Source organism: Sus scrofa, chromosome Y (genome assembly GCF_000003025.6).
Source record: "Sus scrofa isolate TJ Tabasco breed Duroc chromosome Y, Sscrofa11.1, whole genome shotgun sequence".
Classification (NCBI taxonomy): domain Eukaryota; kingdom Metazoa; phylum Chordata; class Mammalia; order Artiodactyla; family Suidae; genus Sus; species Sus scrofa.
The window spans coordinates 9,474,660-9,491,228 of record NC_010462.3 but is presented as its reverse complement, the minus strand read 5'-3'; the positions used below and the strand labels follow the sequence as shown (position 1 = coordinate 9,491,228).

General features: G+C 37.6%; 1 protein-coding gene and 1 pseudogene across 4 annotated transcripts in view; one reads left to right on the top strand and one right to left on the bottom strand.

The window, feature by feature from the left end:
• Window positions 1-16,569, bottom strand: part of LOC100625207 (probable ubiquitin carboxyl-terminal hydrolase FAF-X) — a 177,429-nt gene that overhangs the window by 61,088 nt on the left and 99,772 nt on the right. For all 4 annotated transcript variants that reach the window (XM_021080952.1, XM_003484170.4, XM_021080953.1 and 1 more), the window contains exons 20-26: window positions 13,016-13,165; window positions 11,771-11,891; window positions 5,342-5,472; window positions 4,864-5,142; window positions 3,713-3,838; window positions 2,074-2,199; window positions 634-803 (exon numbers count right to left, since the gene is read on the bottom strand). In XM_021080952.1, coding sequence (XP_020936611.1) covers window positions 634-803; window positions 2,074-2,199; window positions 3,713-3,838; window positions 4,864-5,142; window positions 5,342-5,472; window positions 11,771-11,891; window positions 13,016-13,165 — 1,103 coding nt within the window. The remainder of the gene's footprint in view (window positions 1-633; window positions 804-2,073; window positions 2,200-3,712; window positions 3,839-4,863; window positions 5,143-5,341; window positions 5,473-11,770; window positions 11,892-13,015; window positions 13,166-16,569) is intronic.
• LOC106508252 lies at window positions 9,205-10,221 on the top strand (annotated as a pseudogene).

The window sequence follows — 16,569 nt, the reverse complement described above, 5'->3', positions numbered from 1 at the left end:
TATCTGTATCTGTGTCTGTATCTATATGGGTGATGCAAAATTTAGGAATGGTGATGACTGCCAAACCCTGTAAATGATTTTTTTCTAAACCAGGGCCGCATTTGCAGCATATGGAGGTTTCCAGGCTGGGGTCAAATCAGACTGCTGCTGCTGCCAGTCTATGCCACAGCCACAGCCACAGCAACGCAGGATCTAAACTGCCTCAGTGAGTGAGGCCGAGGATCGAACTCTCATTCTCATGGTTACTATTCGGGCTCCTTAACAGCTGAGCCACAAGAGGAACTACCCCAAACACTGTAAATTTCTTAACACCACTGAACTGTTCACTTAAAAGTCATTAAAATGTCAATTTTTTATTATAAATAATCACATATTTTATCACAGTTAAAAAATAGTGGAAGGAAAAACCAACACTGGCATTTTCCAGAGAGGAAAACACATTTAGGTTAGGAGAATTATTCAATACATGTTTCCTGAATATCAAAGTGTTACAGAGACAAGTAAAAGGTTTCCTTACTTGACTTCTGAGATAACTGTGATCAAAATTCATTCATGTTTGCCTAAAGAATAAAGTCAGCTTTCTGTCAAAAAAAAAAACAAAAACAAAAACAAAAACAAAAACAAAAAACTTACTTGCTGGGACAGTGCAATAATAAGTTAATGACAAATGTCTGCCAGGACTTTTCTTTACTAAGAGCATCCAGGGCTGTTGGAATTAGAGCAAAACATAATGTCATCACTTCCAATGCTTCACAGCAAACCTGTTCATCTTCCATGTCTGGTCCTTTGCTTGCATTAATGCTCTGTAAAATTAAGATGAGGAATAAATTACAAGTGCTACATTTAGGAAAAATTCCCAAACCTTCTAGTTAGTATTTAAAACTTACCTACACTCACTCAAGACCATTTGTTTTCAGCCGGTAGCTTATGAGACCCTTTGGAATATACCGCAAAGGGGATTTAAGGAGCATGCTCAGTAAGCGCTTATCTCTCTGGATACGGGTATTATATTTCTGCATCTATCATGATTCCCTTTTAAAGTATAATTCCAGCACTGCACTTGGTTTTTTGATTAGTTTTACTGTTTTGCTTCTCTAAAATGTCATTTTATTAAAAAAGCAATTAACTTACATAAATGTCGAGGAAGGTTATGAAAGACTTTTCCAACCTCAAATAAATTCAACTCAGTAGCTAATAATTTTTTCTCTGCCTCCACTTATCAAAAAATAAAATTTGTATAATATACGTCTGGAACAGAATAGTCATTAAAATACTCCAAAAAGGGAAGCCGTACAATTCCATTATCCACTTTCTTCTTTTAAACATACAGAAGTGACTACTGGAGATAAGTATACAGGATAGAAAATCGACAAGCTAAACAAAGCCTCATTTCTGCAAATAATTTGCTAATTAAATGAGGAGCAGGGATAGGAGTTCCTGCTGTGCTTCAGTAGGTTAAGAATCCACTTGCAATGGTTCAGATGCTTGTGGAGGCCCAGGTTTGATTCCCAGCCCAGTGCAGTTGGTAAAAGGATCCAGTGGCACTACCAGAGCTGTGGCCAGATTCAGTCACAGATCTGGGAATTTCCACATTCTACAGGTGTGGCCATAAAATAAATTTTTAAAAAATGAGAAGCAGGGACAATACCTAAATTGTGGAAAGTGTTTCTGCTTTTGAGTGTTATAAAAGAGGCAAGTAAAATACTTGGATGTCATGATTCCATACCAGTTACCAAGATCTACATGGGACAAAGAAGTTGAAGAAAGAAGGATAATTAAAGGAAACTGAGAAAAATGCCAATTCTTTCCAGCACAATTTTATCTTAGCTTCTAATTCAACCCAGCGAGAAGTTTAAAAATATTTTAGAAAAGCTGTCTTACCATGATGCCCTAAGGCAGTTTATTTTCAAAATAAAATTGTATATATTCTTACCTTAACCACAGCCATAAATTTATTTTAAACCACTAGATATAAGAGACATGATTTCTAAAGATGGCAGACAAGATGAAATTTTAGTCATATGCACAATTAATGCGCACATAAAATAAACATGCTTCCGTAATAACTCTTACCATCTCATAAATTTTAGTGATTTCTTCATTAGGGCTAAATATTAGCTCTAATGCCCCACATCCTGATGCCCAGATGATTTTTTGTATGGCTCTAAGTACACAAATATCAGGCATATATCTTGAAGCCTGGAAGAAAATGAGTAGTTAAAAAGTGCTGATGGAATAACAGAGTGAATAATAAAAAAATCAAAACTTTAAAAAAAATTATGACAGCAGTAAAAATGGCAGTAAAGTAAATATGCTCTATGCTTTAAGATATCATTTTCTGTATCTTCATATCAAGTCATAAACTATATGTAGATGAAGCAAAGACATATTTACCATTAAAAAAACAGGTTCACTATGAAGTATGCTTCAGGTTATCATGTTAAGATCTACTCTGGCTCCAACACTTTTCATAAGAATTTTACAAAGACAGAAACTAAATTATTCAATCATTCCATTCCTACATGTTATTCAGAAATTAGAAAATATAAGCCAAAGAAGCACCTGTGATTTATTGAGGAATTTTCAAAATAGCTCTATTCCGCTTAGTAAAAAAATTAGAAATAAACACAAACGTCCATCAACAGAACATAAAATGCAGTATTATTCAAAATGGATAAACTATTTATACATAATGAACACTGATAAATTTCTAAACTATGCTTACTGAAACAATACAGACACAAGAGATATATAATACAATTTTATATGCGTAAAATTCTTAAAACTGACAACTACTCTACAGGGGTAAAAACAGAACAGTAAATGCCTGGAGACAGGAAGAAAAAACTTAGGGGCTGACAGAAATAATGCTTCTTGACTGTATCATTGGTTTAAACATTACGTCAAATTCAGCATGTTTTATTTTGATCTAGCTTATACAGTTTAAATTATAGCTCAAAAAGCTATTTAGGAGTTCCCATTGTGAAACAAATCCGACCAGTATCCAGAAGGATGCGATTCTATCCCTGGCCTTGCTCAGTGGGTTGCTGCTGGGAGCTGTGGTGTACGTCATAGACAGCTTGTTGCTGTTGCTGTGGTGTAGGCCAGAAGCTACAGCTCCGATTTGACCCTTAGCCTGGGAACTTCCATATGCCACAGGTGCAACCCTAGAAAGCAACAACAACAACAAAAAAGCTTTTAAAAAGATTTAGGAGTTCCCGTCATGGCTCAGTGGTTAAGGAATCCGACCAGGAACCATGAGGTGGCGGGTTTGATCCCTGGCCTTGCTCAGTGGGTTAACGATCCGGCGTTGCTGTGAGCTGTGGTGTAGGTTGCAGACGCAACTCAGATCCCGCATTGCTGTGGCTCTGGCATAGGCTGGTGGCTACAGCTCTGATTAGACCCCTAGCCTGGGAGCCTCCAAATGCCTCAGGAGTGGCCCAAGAAATGGCAAAAAGACAAAAAAACTAAAAAATAAAAAAAAATTTAAAAAAATAAAAAGATTAGTACTTTTTAAAGTACTAATATCTGCAGATATTAAGTACAAATTTAATAAATTTCAGCTAAAATAAGACAGACTCTAAAGCAACAATCTCTGCACATTTGACCTCAGACTGTGATAACTATTATTTATGAATAGGTAGAGATTGTGTCAAGAGTAATAAAAACATAAACCACACAGGTCCCAGAAAGTTCAAAGTTGAATACAGACCTCATCAGATATTTGCTGAGCAAGACGTATTGATATGTTTCTAAGCATGCACTCAGATGATGGATTAGGAATGCTCTGAAGGGCATTTTGTAGCACCACTGCTTGATCATGAGTAACTTGGTTAATCTGAAAAAAAGTTAACTTATTTTTATTTAGAGTAAAAAAACCTGTACACAACTAAACTTCAAAAACACATGGAATTCCCGTGCGGCTCAGTGGAAATTAATCTTACCAGTATCCATGAGGATGCAGGTTCCATCCCTGGCCTCATTCAGTGGCTTAAGGGTCCAAAGTTGCTGTGAGCTGTGGCGTAGGTTGCAAATGGTGCTCAGATCCAGCATTGCTGTGGCTGTGGCGTAGGCCAGCAGCTGTAGCTCCAATTCAACCCCTAGCCTGGGAACCTCCATATGCTACAGGTGTGGCCCTAAAAAGACAAAAAACGAAAACAAAAACAAAAACAAAAAAACCCTAGCATAATGACTTTTCTTTTAAACAAAACCCACAATACTATTTTTCCACCTAAAAAACTTAGTAACTATAAATATCAAACATCTAGTAATTACTTAAATTACCCTGATTAAGAACCAGTCCATTTCTAAGGAAAACAAAAACTGTATCCCTAAGCCATTTTAATCTTTAACAATCTTACAAAGTTACCAGTTACTATGTAAATAAATACTCAGTTTTAATGAGAATTGGATGCCACATACAACCTTTGCATCAACACTCTGCATATCCTGAGGACACCTGGGGATTGTGCTTTAAGGATGCTACTATGGGTAAAGAGAGAGTCTGTGTTAGTCTACAGGTATTGTGGTCATGGTGGGAAAAGAGGTGGACAACATGCCAAATAAATCTGTTTTATAACTACCTGTCTTTACATGTCTTTCAGGTATGAATTAACACAAGATTCAACTGAAGTATTTGTGAGCATTAAAGCAACAGAAAGGCCAAAAAAAAAAAAAAAAAGAGAGAGAGAGAAATTGAATGAGGTAACCTCTGAAGTGAGTGTAATCAGAACAGAATATTTATATTTCAATACAAATATAATTTAATAGAATGAACTGAACATGCATTCTCTTAAGTCATAGAAGATATTAACTTTAAAAAATTAAATATTAACCACAAAACTTATTTTAAAAATTTATTACCGGAGTTACAGGATCTGCACCATCTACAACTGGATGACAAGCTTCTGCTACAGCTCGAACATGGCCATAGCCTATAGCAGTTAGCAAGAGTTTGGCTATTTTAAGACCACTAAGGTAAGCACCCCTTCGTGTTTCGGTATCTGTATTTGGCAGAAAGTTATTTCTTGTCAGCATACTATACACAAGGCGTAAGCCACCACTTTTCAAGAAGTGATACTGAAAGTCAGAGGAGTCATCTGCCAAAGGTGTACCAGCAGGCATTAACAAGGCATAAACTACCTGGAAAAAAACAACAACAACAAAACGGTTGGGTTGCAGTAGACACTGTATTACAGATGTTAAAAACTGACTTATGACTTCTATTTCCCTTATTATTGTTAAGAAATTCTTAACTATTTCAAAAGATTACACATGATCATATTACTACACGATGTAAAAAGTTTGATTTTGAAAACAAACAAACAAAAAAAACCCTAACCTCTGTTAGGTATAGGACTTGGGAAGCAGAAGGACCAAAGAAAAGTGAATCAATAGACTGTCCAAGGTTATTTTCTCCAAGTTTTGCCTGGTCCAAACAAATAGCTCTTAATTTTTCTACTGTTGTGCTATCTGGAAAAAAAAAAAAAAAGACACAGACTGAAGTAAAATATAACTCATTACATTGTTAATATTTCATGTTTAATACAATAAAGAGTACTAAGTATGAAACATCATCTATAAATTCAATTAAACTGAGGTGGCAGTTCAAATGTTACATGCTGTAATAAGATTTGGACAAATCTGGACTCTTTAGCTGTCAACCCAACATAGGAAGGGAACAACAGTTCCCTATCCAGAGACTTCAAATCAACATGTCCTCCTTCATCCACTGAAGACAAGAAAAACAAACAAAAACCCCACAACACTGGAAAGGAAATAGTACTTGCTATTTTTCAGCTTTATTAAAAATCCTGAGTTTCAAGTACACCTTCAAAAGAAAATGGCAAAAACCCAGTGATTTCCTAATGTACTTAAAATAAGAAAAGCTATTAACTTTTTGCTGTATCTTAAATATGCAAAGCTTTTAAAAAAAAAATGACAATGAATACTACAGAGCCTAGAGAAACTCCTAACAAAAAGGAACTCAAAGATCTGCTGAAATTTACAGATGATGATGGTTAAGATGTACAAGATTTAGCGGGAGCAGAACTATGAATCTTAAAAAAGGTACAGCAGTTTTACAACAGGTACCAGTTGTTAAAGGACTTACTTTCAACTACAATCCTTCTATGGAAGGAAATCTCCATGTCACACAAAGATAGCAACATGTCTACGACCACTGCAAGATTTGTTTGATGATGCAAAGAAAAAGAAGGAACACCTTCCTATATCAACGTTTCTAACTAAATCAAATGCAGATGTGAAATCTCAACTTTCTATAAAGACTTTTAGCCTCAATTACTACCAATCCTGACATTAGTATTATTGATGTCCTCCAAGTGTCAAAGTCTGCAATTGGAACCCAGTTTTTCCAACACAGATGATCCTTTTGATATACCAACAGAAGGTTCAAGTTATCCTGGTATTTCACAATTTAGCCATAGTACCATATACTTCATTGCTTCATGACATCTGCACTATATGCACTATATAGCAACCACCATCATAACCACTGTCACCACAAAAAGGTTAACACAGAAAACCAAGATTTTGGTAAATGTTAACACTGCGTGTGTGGTTTTTCTGCGAGAGGGTGGGGAAGAACGAATTTATTATTGTCTCTACTAATCACAAATAAATTTTAGATATTATTTTACTTTTTTATACATTTATCTACTTTACTCATATTTTCAAAGCATCACTTTTGGCTTTTACGATCCTCTTTGTAGAATATTTGTTTTCTATTTCATTAAATGTTTCCATATTTTTATTATTAATTTCCTCCTATTTTCTTTCTTTTTTTTTTTTTTTTTTGGTCTTTTTATGGCTGAACCCACAGAATATGGAGGCTAGGGGTCAAATCAGAGCTGTAGCTGCTAGCCTACACAACAGCCACGGCCACAAAGGATCTGAGCCATGTCTGCAACCTACACCACAGCTCACAGCAACACCGGATCCTTGAGCAAAGTCAAGGATCAAAGCCGCATCCTCATGTATACTAGTTGGGTTCATTACCACTGAGCCACAATGGGAACTCCCTAGACGTATTTTTTAATTAATAGATAACTAAGTTTTCTATATGCACTTGTGTTCAAAATATTCTACTTATTCAATTACTTTTCTTTCAAGTTGTTAAAAGAAAGCAATCTAAGGGTTGAAAGAAAGATTATGTTCCTGTTAGTGTGTACCATGTAGGAGCTGACACTCTGCAATGAACAATAACAGACTTTTCTATAATTATTCACTAAACAATACAGAATAAGAACAATTTATAGACCATTTACATTGCATTATGTATAAAAAGTAAGGGAGAGATGATTTAAAGTAAATGAACAGAGTCCTGTGAAGGACCTGGCATTATCAACTGCTGTGGCTTGGGTTTTCTGTGGCGTGGGTGTGATTCCTGGCCCAGGAACTTCTACATGTTCCTGGGTTCCTGGGTGTGGCCAAAAAATAAAATAACAAAAACCGTAAAGCAAACAAATAAAAGTAAACAACAGGACGTGCATAGGTTATGTGTGAATAAACACACCCTTTTATATAAGGTACTTGGATATAATGCTATTCTTGGAAAGAATCAAGAGAAATCAAGAGAATGTAACGTCAAGCAATATATATTTCCCATTGCTGTCAAAGTTAAAACAAAAGGTAAGAAACCTATCTCTATATAAATTTACAGCAAACATGTTTTCCAAACTCAAACCTCAGTTCCCATAGCACTTTCCAAACTTTGATATAAGTATAAAGTAAATCTCCTATAGGAAAATGTAGCTAACTGTGCAACTGAAGAGCTTCATACCATGCCAAAAAAATCCCATGTGATTAAACTACAATGTAATGACACGCTAAAAATCAAATATTAAGAGAAGAATTAATTAAATTTTATAAATGCCTTTTAATTCTTACAATGCTCAGCGTTCCCACTGTGGCTCAGCTATCACGAACCCAACTAGTTCGTCAACCCAACTAATGCATGAGGATCCCTGCCCTTGCTCAGTGGGTTAAGGATCTGGCACTGCCGTGAGCTGTGGTGTAGGTCGCAGACACAGCTCAGATACGGCTTTGTTGTCGCTATAGTGTAGGCTGGCAACTGCAGCTCCGATTCAACCCTAACCTGGTAACTTCCATATGCTATGAGTAAGGCCCTAAAAAGACAAAAAAAATTTGTTACAATGCTCACATAATAACTACCAGTTATTATTCATAAAAACCATCTCAAAGACAAAATAAAAATTTAGGTTTTAGAGATAAGCAAGAACAAAATGAATACTTAACAACTGAGTTTTTAATTTGGAAGAGAAACTTTGAATCCTAACAAAAGAAAATGTTGTCACTCCCTAAAAAAATTCTGTAATTCTCAGTAGTAGGTCACTTTCATAAAAACTGTACTATATGATTATTTTTTATAGCTTGAACTTTGCTATTAAAAACTTTTGCATAAATTTGTTTTCCTTCTCATTATATAAGTGCCTGCATGATAGCTTTGATTTTGTGTCTCTTGGCTCACAAAGCTTAATATATTTACTATTTAGTATTTAACAGAAACCGTTTTCTACTCTCTTTGCTAAAGAATGTTCTGGAATTACTAGTGAATCTTGAGTGGGTCAGTCAATTAAATATTAGAACTACGTCAGTGTAGGAGTTCCCATTGTGGCCCAGGGTTAAAGACCTGACATAGTGTCCATGAAGGCGTGGGTTCAATCCCTGGCCTCTCTCAGTGGGTTAAGGATCTGGCATTGCCGGGAGCTGTGGTGTAGGTCAAGAATGTGGCTTGGATCTGGTGTGGCTGTGACTGGCGTAGGCCTGAAGCTTCAGCCTCTGATTCAGGCAATAGCCTGGGAACTTCCATAGGCTCAGGTGTGGCTATGAAAAAAGAAAAAAAAAAAAAAAAAAAGAAGAAGAAAAAGAAAAAGTCAGTGTACACTTTATAGTTTAGCTATTTAGTCTGCAGTAATAGTTTAGCTATTCAGTCTGGGGACTGATGGGTTGACCAGCCCAAATACTCCCAAATGGTTAAAGAAAGAAATAGTACTTTGGGGAGTTCCCATTGTGGCGCAGCAGAAACAAGCTGGGCTAGTATCCATGAGGACAGGAGTTTGATCCCTGGCCTTGCTCAGTGGGTCAGGGATCTGGGATTGCCGTGAGCTGTGGTGTAGGTGGCAGAGGCGGCTCAGATCCAGAGTTGCTCTGGCTGTTGTGCAGGCTGGTAGCTACAGCTCCGATTTGGTGCTTAGCCTGGAACTTCCACATACTGCAGCAGTGGCCTTAAAAAGAAAGAAAAAGTACTTTGTAATGTATGCCCTAATTTTCTGTCATTTTGTGGTGTCCCTTTTATAATAATACATGCACTGTTTTGCAGAACATGGGGTTTAGGGGACCACAGATATCCTTTTATAGTAGAAGTAACATAAAATGTTCACATAATTAAAACAAACTATATGAAGTCACAAGAAAAAAGAAATGGTGGAAGTACTACATCAAGCCAAAAAAGCCAATGACGGGTATATCCACACGATTTTCAAAAAAATTCAAATAGTGTAAGAGAGGCAAAATGATAACTAAAATGGATGTACTTTGGTTTCAGCAGTGGAGGGGATATGACGAAGGGAATGTCATCATTTGGAAAGCGTAGGGAATAAGATGCACACATTGTACCAACCATGTGGCTCTGAAGTCCTACCATTTCCAGAAGCTGACCTGTGGCAAATGTGGCTACCCTGCCAAGTGAAAGAGAAAGTATAACTGGAGTTCAAAATCCAAAAGACCAAATACCACTGGTATTGGTCAAAAGAGGCACCTAAAAATTGTATATCATAGATTCAGACATGGATTTGGTGATGGAGCGACACCTAAACCCAAGCGGGCAGCTAGTGCAGCATCCAGTTCATCTTAACAATTTCAGCAAAGTCATGCAATAAATGTTCAGGTTTTAAAAACTTAAAAATAAATTAAAACTAAATAAATAAAAACAAGCACACTCTGATGCATAAAAAGTTTTCAAAAGCGCAAATTAAAAAATGAGAAAAGTCTCAGCAAAAAATGTTCAAATCCCTCACATCTGAAACAATTAACTGATTGACAAGGTCCAACAAGTAGCAACCACCAAATAAAACAAAACAAAATAAAAATTCACCGAAAAGTAACTCTTAAAATTTTTGGAGTTCCCGTCGTGGCTCAGTGGTTAACTAATCCGACTAGGAACCATGAGGTTGCGGGTTTGATCCCTGGCCTTGCTCAGTTGCTTAAGGATCCAGCATTGCAGTGAGCTGTGGTGTAGGTCGCAGACGAGGCTCGGATCCCCCGTTGCTGTGGCTCTGGTATAGGACGGCAGCTACAGCTCCGATGAGGACCTTAGCCAGGGAACCCCCATATGCTGAGGGAGCAGCCCAAGAAATGGCAAAAAAGACAAAAAAAAATTTAAAATTCAAGGTTAAAAAAAAAAAAAAGCTTCTCCATAGAAAAAAATTAACACAAATGGCTTTAGTCTCCCCAACAGTCAACACTGTTCTGAAACTATAATGGAATAAACTTTCATTCTGGGGTATGTGTGTGTGTGTGTGTATGTGTGGAATAAACTTTCATTCTTGGGGGTGTGTGGGGGGGGTGGGTGTGTGTGTGTGTGTAGGGTGGGGGAGTAAACTTTCATTCTTGGGTGTGTGTGTGTGTGTGTGTGTGTGGAATAAACTTTCATCCTTGGTGTGTGTGTGTGTGTGTGTGTGTGTGTTCATGCCTGTACTCCCCGAATAGAGCAGTTCCCAGGTGAGGGGTCGAATCAGAGCTACAGCTGCTGGGTTACACCACAGCCACAGCAATGTGGGATCCCAGCTGCATCTGTGAGCTGCACGACAGCTCATGGCAATGCCAGATCTTTAACCTACTAAGCGAAGCCAGGGATTGAACATGCATCTACATGGATATTAGTCAGATTGTTTCCACTGAGCCACAATGGGAACTCCCAAACTTTCCTTCTTTTAACTCTATGCTTAAAATAAAAACTTTACCTGTAAAACAAACAAACAAAAATTTACTGCAAGTGAGAGTTCAGATGTATTCAGAAAAATAATCCCTTCCTTTTTGGGAGGATATTCTTCAGGAAAATCTACGCACACTGAAAATTGTTTTAAAAAATTATTGAAGGGAATGTGGAAGATTTAGCAATAAAGAGCACAAAAAGTAAAGCCAATAAAAGGGGAAGATTTAAAAAACTAGCATAAACAGCTATAAGTGACCTAGAGGATTACAATATTTTCATATACAGTTTTTATGCTAATGACATTTTATTAAGCCAAATAATTTAAATTTAGTCTTGAAAAAAGGAACTAATAAAGATTTGAGCAAAAATTCTGAGATGATCAAAAAGAACGTGAGAGTAAGAAATATATCTTCATCAATAATATCTAAACTCAGCAGGAAAATAATGCAGAATATTATTTCAAGATAAACTGGTATAGGGAGTAATGAAAGATGAAAATGCTCATTTCCTTGGAAACAAAAACGGAGGGTGAGGATGGGTAAAATAACACTGTTTTTCATTATAGCCTTGAAGAATTCTTAATTTCTAAATTGTGTGCATTAGTTAATTAAAAATATTTCTTACATTACATGCTCCTAAACATTCTTTAATCATCCATGGAAAATTTCTCATCAGCAAAGATAGTATGGATGACATACACAATTGATATTGTATGCTATACTACAATACTATATACCATGCATTGTCGGTATTAGGGACAGGGTGGCGAAGGGAGTGGGGAAGTATTTTTCTTACCTATTGGCATGAGTTTCATAAGTATTCTTGCTCCATCTCTAAGAGGTGGCATATTCAGATTGCTACCTAAATCTGCAACTTGCCAAAGGAAAGAGATATACCTGGGATGTTGTGACATTATCTGGAATATAGAATACAAAAATTATATACCTAAAAATTACGTCAAAATTTCTGTTATTCGAAATTAACCCATATACTTTTCCTAAATAAGTTTTTAATTTATCAATCCCATCTTTTGTAGAGGCCACTTTTTCTACCTGAAATGACCTGCCTTCTCTATCTTTTCACTTTTACAAATCCATCCACTGATCCTTCACAATACAAACTCATTCATTTCTTACGCCTCCTAAGCTACAAGCTACTCTAATTTCTTTGTGATAGCTGTTCTGTTTTGAACACCATGGATTTCATACAGCACTCAAATAAATGCTCTTTATGGAGTTCCCATCATGGCTCATTGGAAATCAATCTGACTAGCATCCATGAGGACACAGGTTCGGTCCCTGGCCTTGTTCAGTGGATTAAGGATCCAGTGTTGTTGTAAGCTGCTGTGTAGGTCGCAGGTGCAGCTTGGATCTGGCATTGCTGTGGCTGTGGTGTAAGTTAGAGGCTACAGCTATGATTCGAACCCTAGCCTGAGAACTTCCGTATGCTGTGGGTGAGGCCCTAAAAAAAAGAAAAACCAACTAAGAAAAGTGCTGTTTATACGAAAGACACTTCACTCTTCAGGGGTAACTTGCTGATTAAATTCCTAATCCAGCTGTTCCAGCAACTCAAATTCTTCTCATGCTGAAGTGGCTGGTGTTATCCCAGCTATGATTCGTAAGGGGGAGGAACAGAGAAAGAGTAAGCAAGGTAAAAGCTGTTGTTTCTTTAAATATGAGAAACATTACTAAGAACTCAAGAAAGAAAGCATACTGTACGTTTCTTTAATGACCATTCCAATGGAAAGACTAACATTTTCTGGAAATATATTTTTTAGTAGCAGTATAGTTCAATTATAATAAAATAATTCTATGCCAGTATATTTCAATATCTACAAAAAGTTTTATTTTAAACTCCAACAACTAAGAAAATTTAAACTCTAACAACTAAGACATCAAGAATTTAATAGTTAACTGTGTATTTATTTGAAATTTGCCCAATCTATGGAACTTGTAAAATTTCTTATGAACAGAACCAATCTACACATTGCTCTTTACCGCCAAAAAAGAGCATGATGCCTTACACAGAGTATCTACTCACCACTCCAGGCAAACAGCGTTCCACTTCTGGATTAGGACCGTCACTATAGCGATGACAAATATTTCCAGGAGATCCAGTTGAGGAATCGGAAGAACTATCAGGGCTGGAAGGCATATTGGAACTTACTTGTGTAAGTTTGGCTGTAATTACCTGAAAATGGCAGGATATATTAATAGCAAGAACAATGGAAAATACTTTCACAAAATATAGAAACTAGATATAACAAAAGCCTAAAAAATATTTCATGCTTTAACTTTACAGATACAATTAAAAAGTTCTAAAGCAGATAACCACTTAGCAGTTTACCTCTTCTGCTATACCGGTATCAAGATCTTATCTGGAAGAAAATGATCAAGATGGCAGAGGTGCTTGCCTTCTCCTACAAACACATTAAAAAAAAACCTCAAAAAACCCTACACATAGAATGATTCACACAGAAAATCTACTGAACACAGGCAGAAGACCTTAAACCTTCAAAAAGGGCAAGAAACCCTCCTCATAACTGGGTAGAACAAAAGAAAAAAAGAGAGAGAGAGAAAAGGAATCAGGATGGGACTAGCATTCCTGAGAGGAAGTTGTGAAAGAGGAAAGGAACCCACACTCTGAGAAGTCACCTAACAGATGCGGAGATCAGCCAAGATGGAGAGACCTCAAAGTCGTGGAGAAAAACACAGCAGCTGAATTGAGAAGGGCAAAGTCGAGGGAGAGCCACATAGACCATCAGCATCACTGCCCCCAGACCCCACAGTCTGAGACAACTGGGCAGGGGCTGGGCAGTGAGACTCAGGCTCCAGAGGACAGTTCCAGAGAAGATGAGGGTTGGGTGTGTGGAGACAGGCTGAGGGGCCAGGGAGCAGTGTGCCAAGGGCTGGGGAGCAGGACCCAGGGGAGGCGGTCTGGGCCCAAAGAAGAAGCAAGGCACCATTGTTGGGGGGGGGGGGTGAGGGGAGGAGGGGTGGAAGCCCCAGCGGAATCTCTTTCCCTGCGCACTCGAGGACTCTCAATCTTTCCATGTGCGTGTGTGGACTCTCAGAGGATGCAGTCTCTGGCACAGACAACAGGTAGTGAGTGAGGCTTCACTTATGCAGGCTGTGGATAACAGGATACCTCTTGTGTGGACTACAGGTGGCTGGGCTAAGGGCAATGGGGGCCTAAGCACAGTGTGGCTTCTCTTGCATGATCTACAGGCTGCAAGGGGAAACCATCTCAGCCATCTCAGACACCAGAAGTGGGGTGGCCCTCCACCAGTAGGGATCTGGGAACCTGTGGCGCCAATCACCTCAAATGACAGCAAACAAGAGCGCCCTATAACTAAGTACCACCTGTTGTGGCTCTCATTCCCCTGGGAAGGCACACAGCTTGCCTCTGCCACCGCCAAATGCTCAGAGTGCCACCTACACCTGGCTGATCACTCTCACTTCCTAGGGCCCTGCAACACCTTCCCAGAGGTCCTTGCCACTGTCAAGGTCCCAGCCTGTGACACCTTCCCAGAGGTCCTTGCCACTGTTAAGGTCCCAGCAATCAGGCACTGGCTACTAGACCTGCTCATTGATGCCATCTCCCTTGAAGCCCCCATAGCAGCCTAAAAATAAGCAGCGAGTGTTCACAGAATACCCAGGAGTGTTCACACACATAAGTTGCCCTCTGAGACTATAATAGTTGCTTTCCCTAAACTCAAAGAATAAGAAAAATATAAGCAAAATGAAGAAGCTCAGGAACAATTCCCAGTTAAAAGAACAGGAGAGTTCACCTGAAGGAGCAAACAACTGAAAAAGACTTCCGCAGTCTTAACAGACACAGAGTTCAGAAAGGAGATAGTGAAAATATCGAAGAAGTTCAGAGCAAATATGAAGGAATTAAGACTAGATATGAACAGCAATCAGATCACTTCAGAAAGGAACTAGAAAATATATGGAGGAGCCAAGAAAAATTAGAAAATCCATTTTCAGAGATGCGACTGAGTTAAAGGCACCAAAGAGCAGAAGGAATAATGCAGAGGAATGAACAGTGACTTGGAAGAGAATAATGGAAAGGACCTGATCAGGACAGCAGACAGAAAATCAAGTGAAAAAACACGAAAGCAATATAAGATCTGTGGATCTAAAGCAGACCAATCTATATACTATAGGGATGCCAGAAGGAGAAGAAAAAGAAACGGGGATTGAAAATATATTTGAAGAAATTATGGCTGAACATTTTCCAAATCTAAAGGAAACAGATATCAAGATACAGGAAGCAAAGAAGACCCCAAACAAGCCCACACCAAAACATATTATGACAAAAATGGCAAAAGTTAGAGAGAGTATTCTAAAGGCAGCAAGAGAAAAACAGAGCTCATTATAAGGGAAGCCCCATAAGGCTATCAGCTGATTTGTTTACGGAAACACTACAGGCTAGAAGAGAGTGGCAAAATATAAGTTCTAAAGAGGAAAAATATGAAGCGTAGACTCTACCCAGCTAGAATATCATCTAGAATATCATTTAAGCTATAAGGAGAAATAATGAATTTCTCCAACAAACAAAAACAAAGAGTACAGCAATACTAAATCCATTCTAAAAGAAATACTGAAAGGGTTCCTCTAAAAAAAAAAAAAGAAGAAGAAGAAGAAACAGGATGGAGGAAATCATGACTGAAAAGCAGTCATTTAAATAAGCCAGTTGACAGATCTAAGAGGAGAAAAAAAAAAAAAAAAAACAGGACCCCCCCCCCCATATTGCAAAAGCAACAACAAACACAAGGAACAGCAAAAGGACAAACATGAAGATGTTAAAAAAGGACTTCAAAATCATAAAATGTGGGGAAGAAAAGTAAGAAAATCTTTACTTTTTTTTTTTAAATAATGCATTTCAGCCTATATGACTATGAGGCTAAAGCAGTAATCAGATTTTTTATTGATTTTTTCTATTGTTTTTTGAACCTCTATTTTATTGATTTTCTCTCTGATCTTTACAATTTTCCTCTTCTGCTAACTTTAGGTTTTGTGGTTTTGTTTGTTTTTGTTTTGTTTTTTCCTTTTCTAGTTCTTTTAGGAGGTGTATTAAATTGTCTGAGATGTTTCTTCTTTTCTGAGGAAGGCATATTCTGATGTGAACTTCAGAATATGCCTTATACAGGAAGGGGTTAACATACTTGAAAAACAGTGCAAGCACAAATCAAAGGGGTTGATACAGGAAGGGGTTAACCTACTTGAAATACAGTGCAACCACAAATCACAACCAAACACTACATCCACAACAACTAAAAAGAAGAGGACACGAGCAAAAAATAAAAAGAACCCATCCAACAAGCAAAACAAAGGAACAAAGGAGAAACAAAAATCCACTGGAAAACAAGGTTTAAAATGGCAATAAATACATATTTATCCATAATTACCTTAAATGTCAATGGACAGAAAGCTCCAATCAAAAGACATAGAGTGGCAGGTTGGATAAAAAAACAAGTGTCTACATATGCTGTCTCCAAGAGACTCTCCTTAGGGCAAATAACCAAACAAATTGAAAGTGAGGAAAAAGATATTTCATGAAAATGGAGCAGACAGGAAATCAGGAGTTCC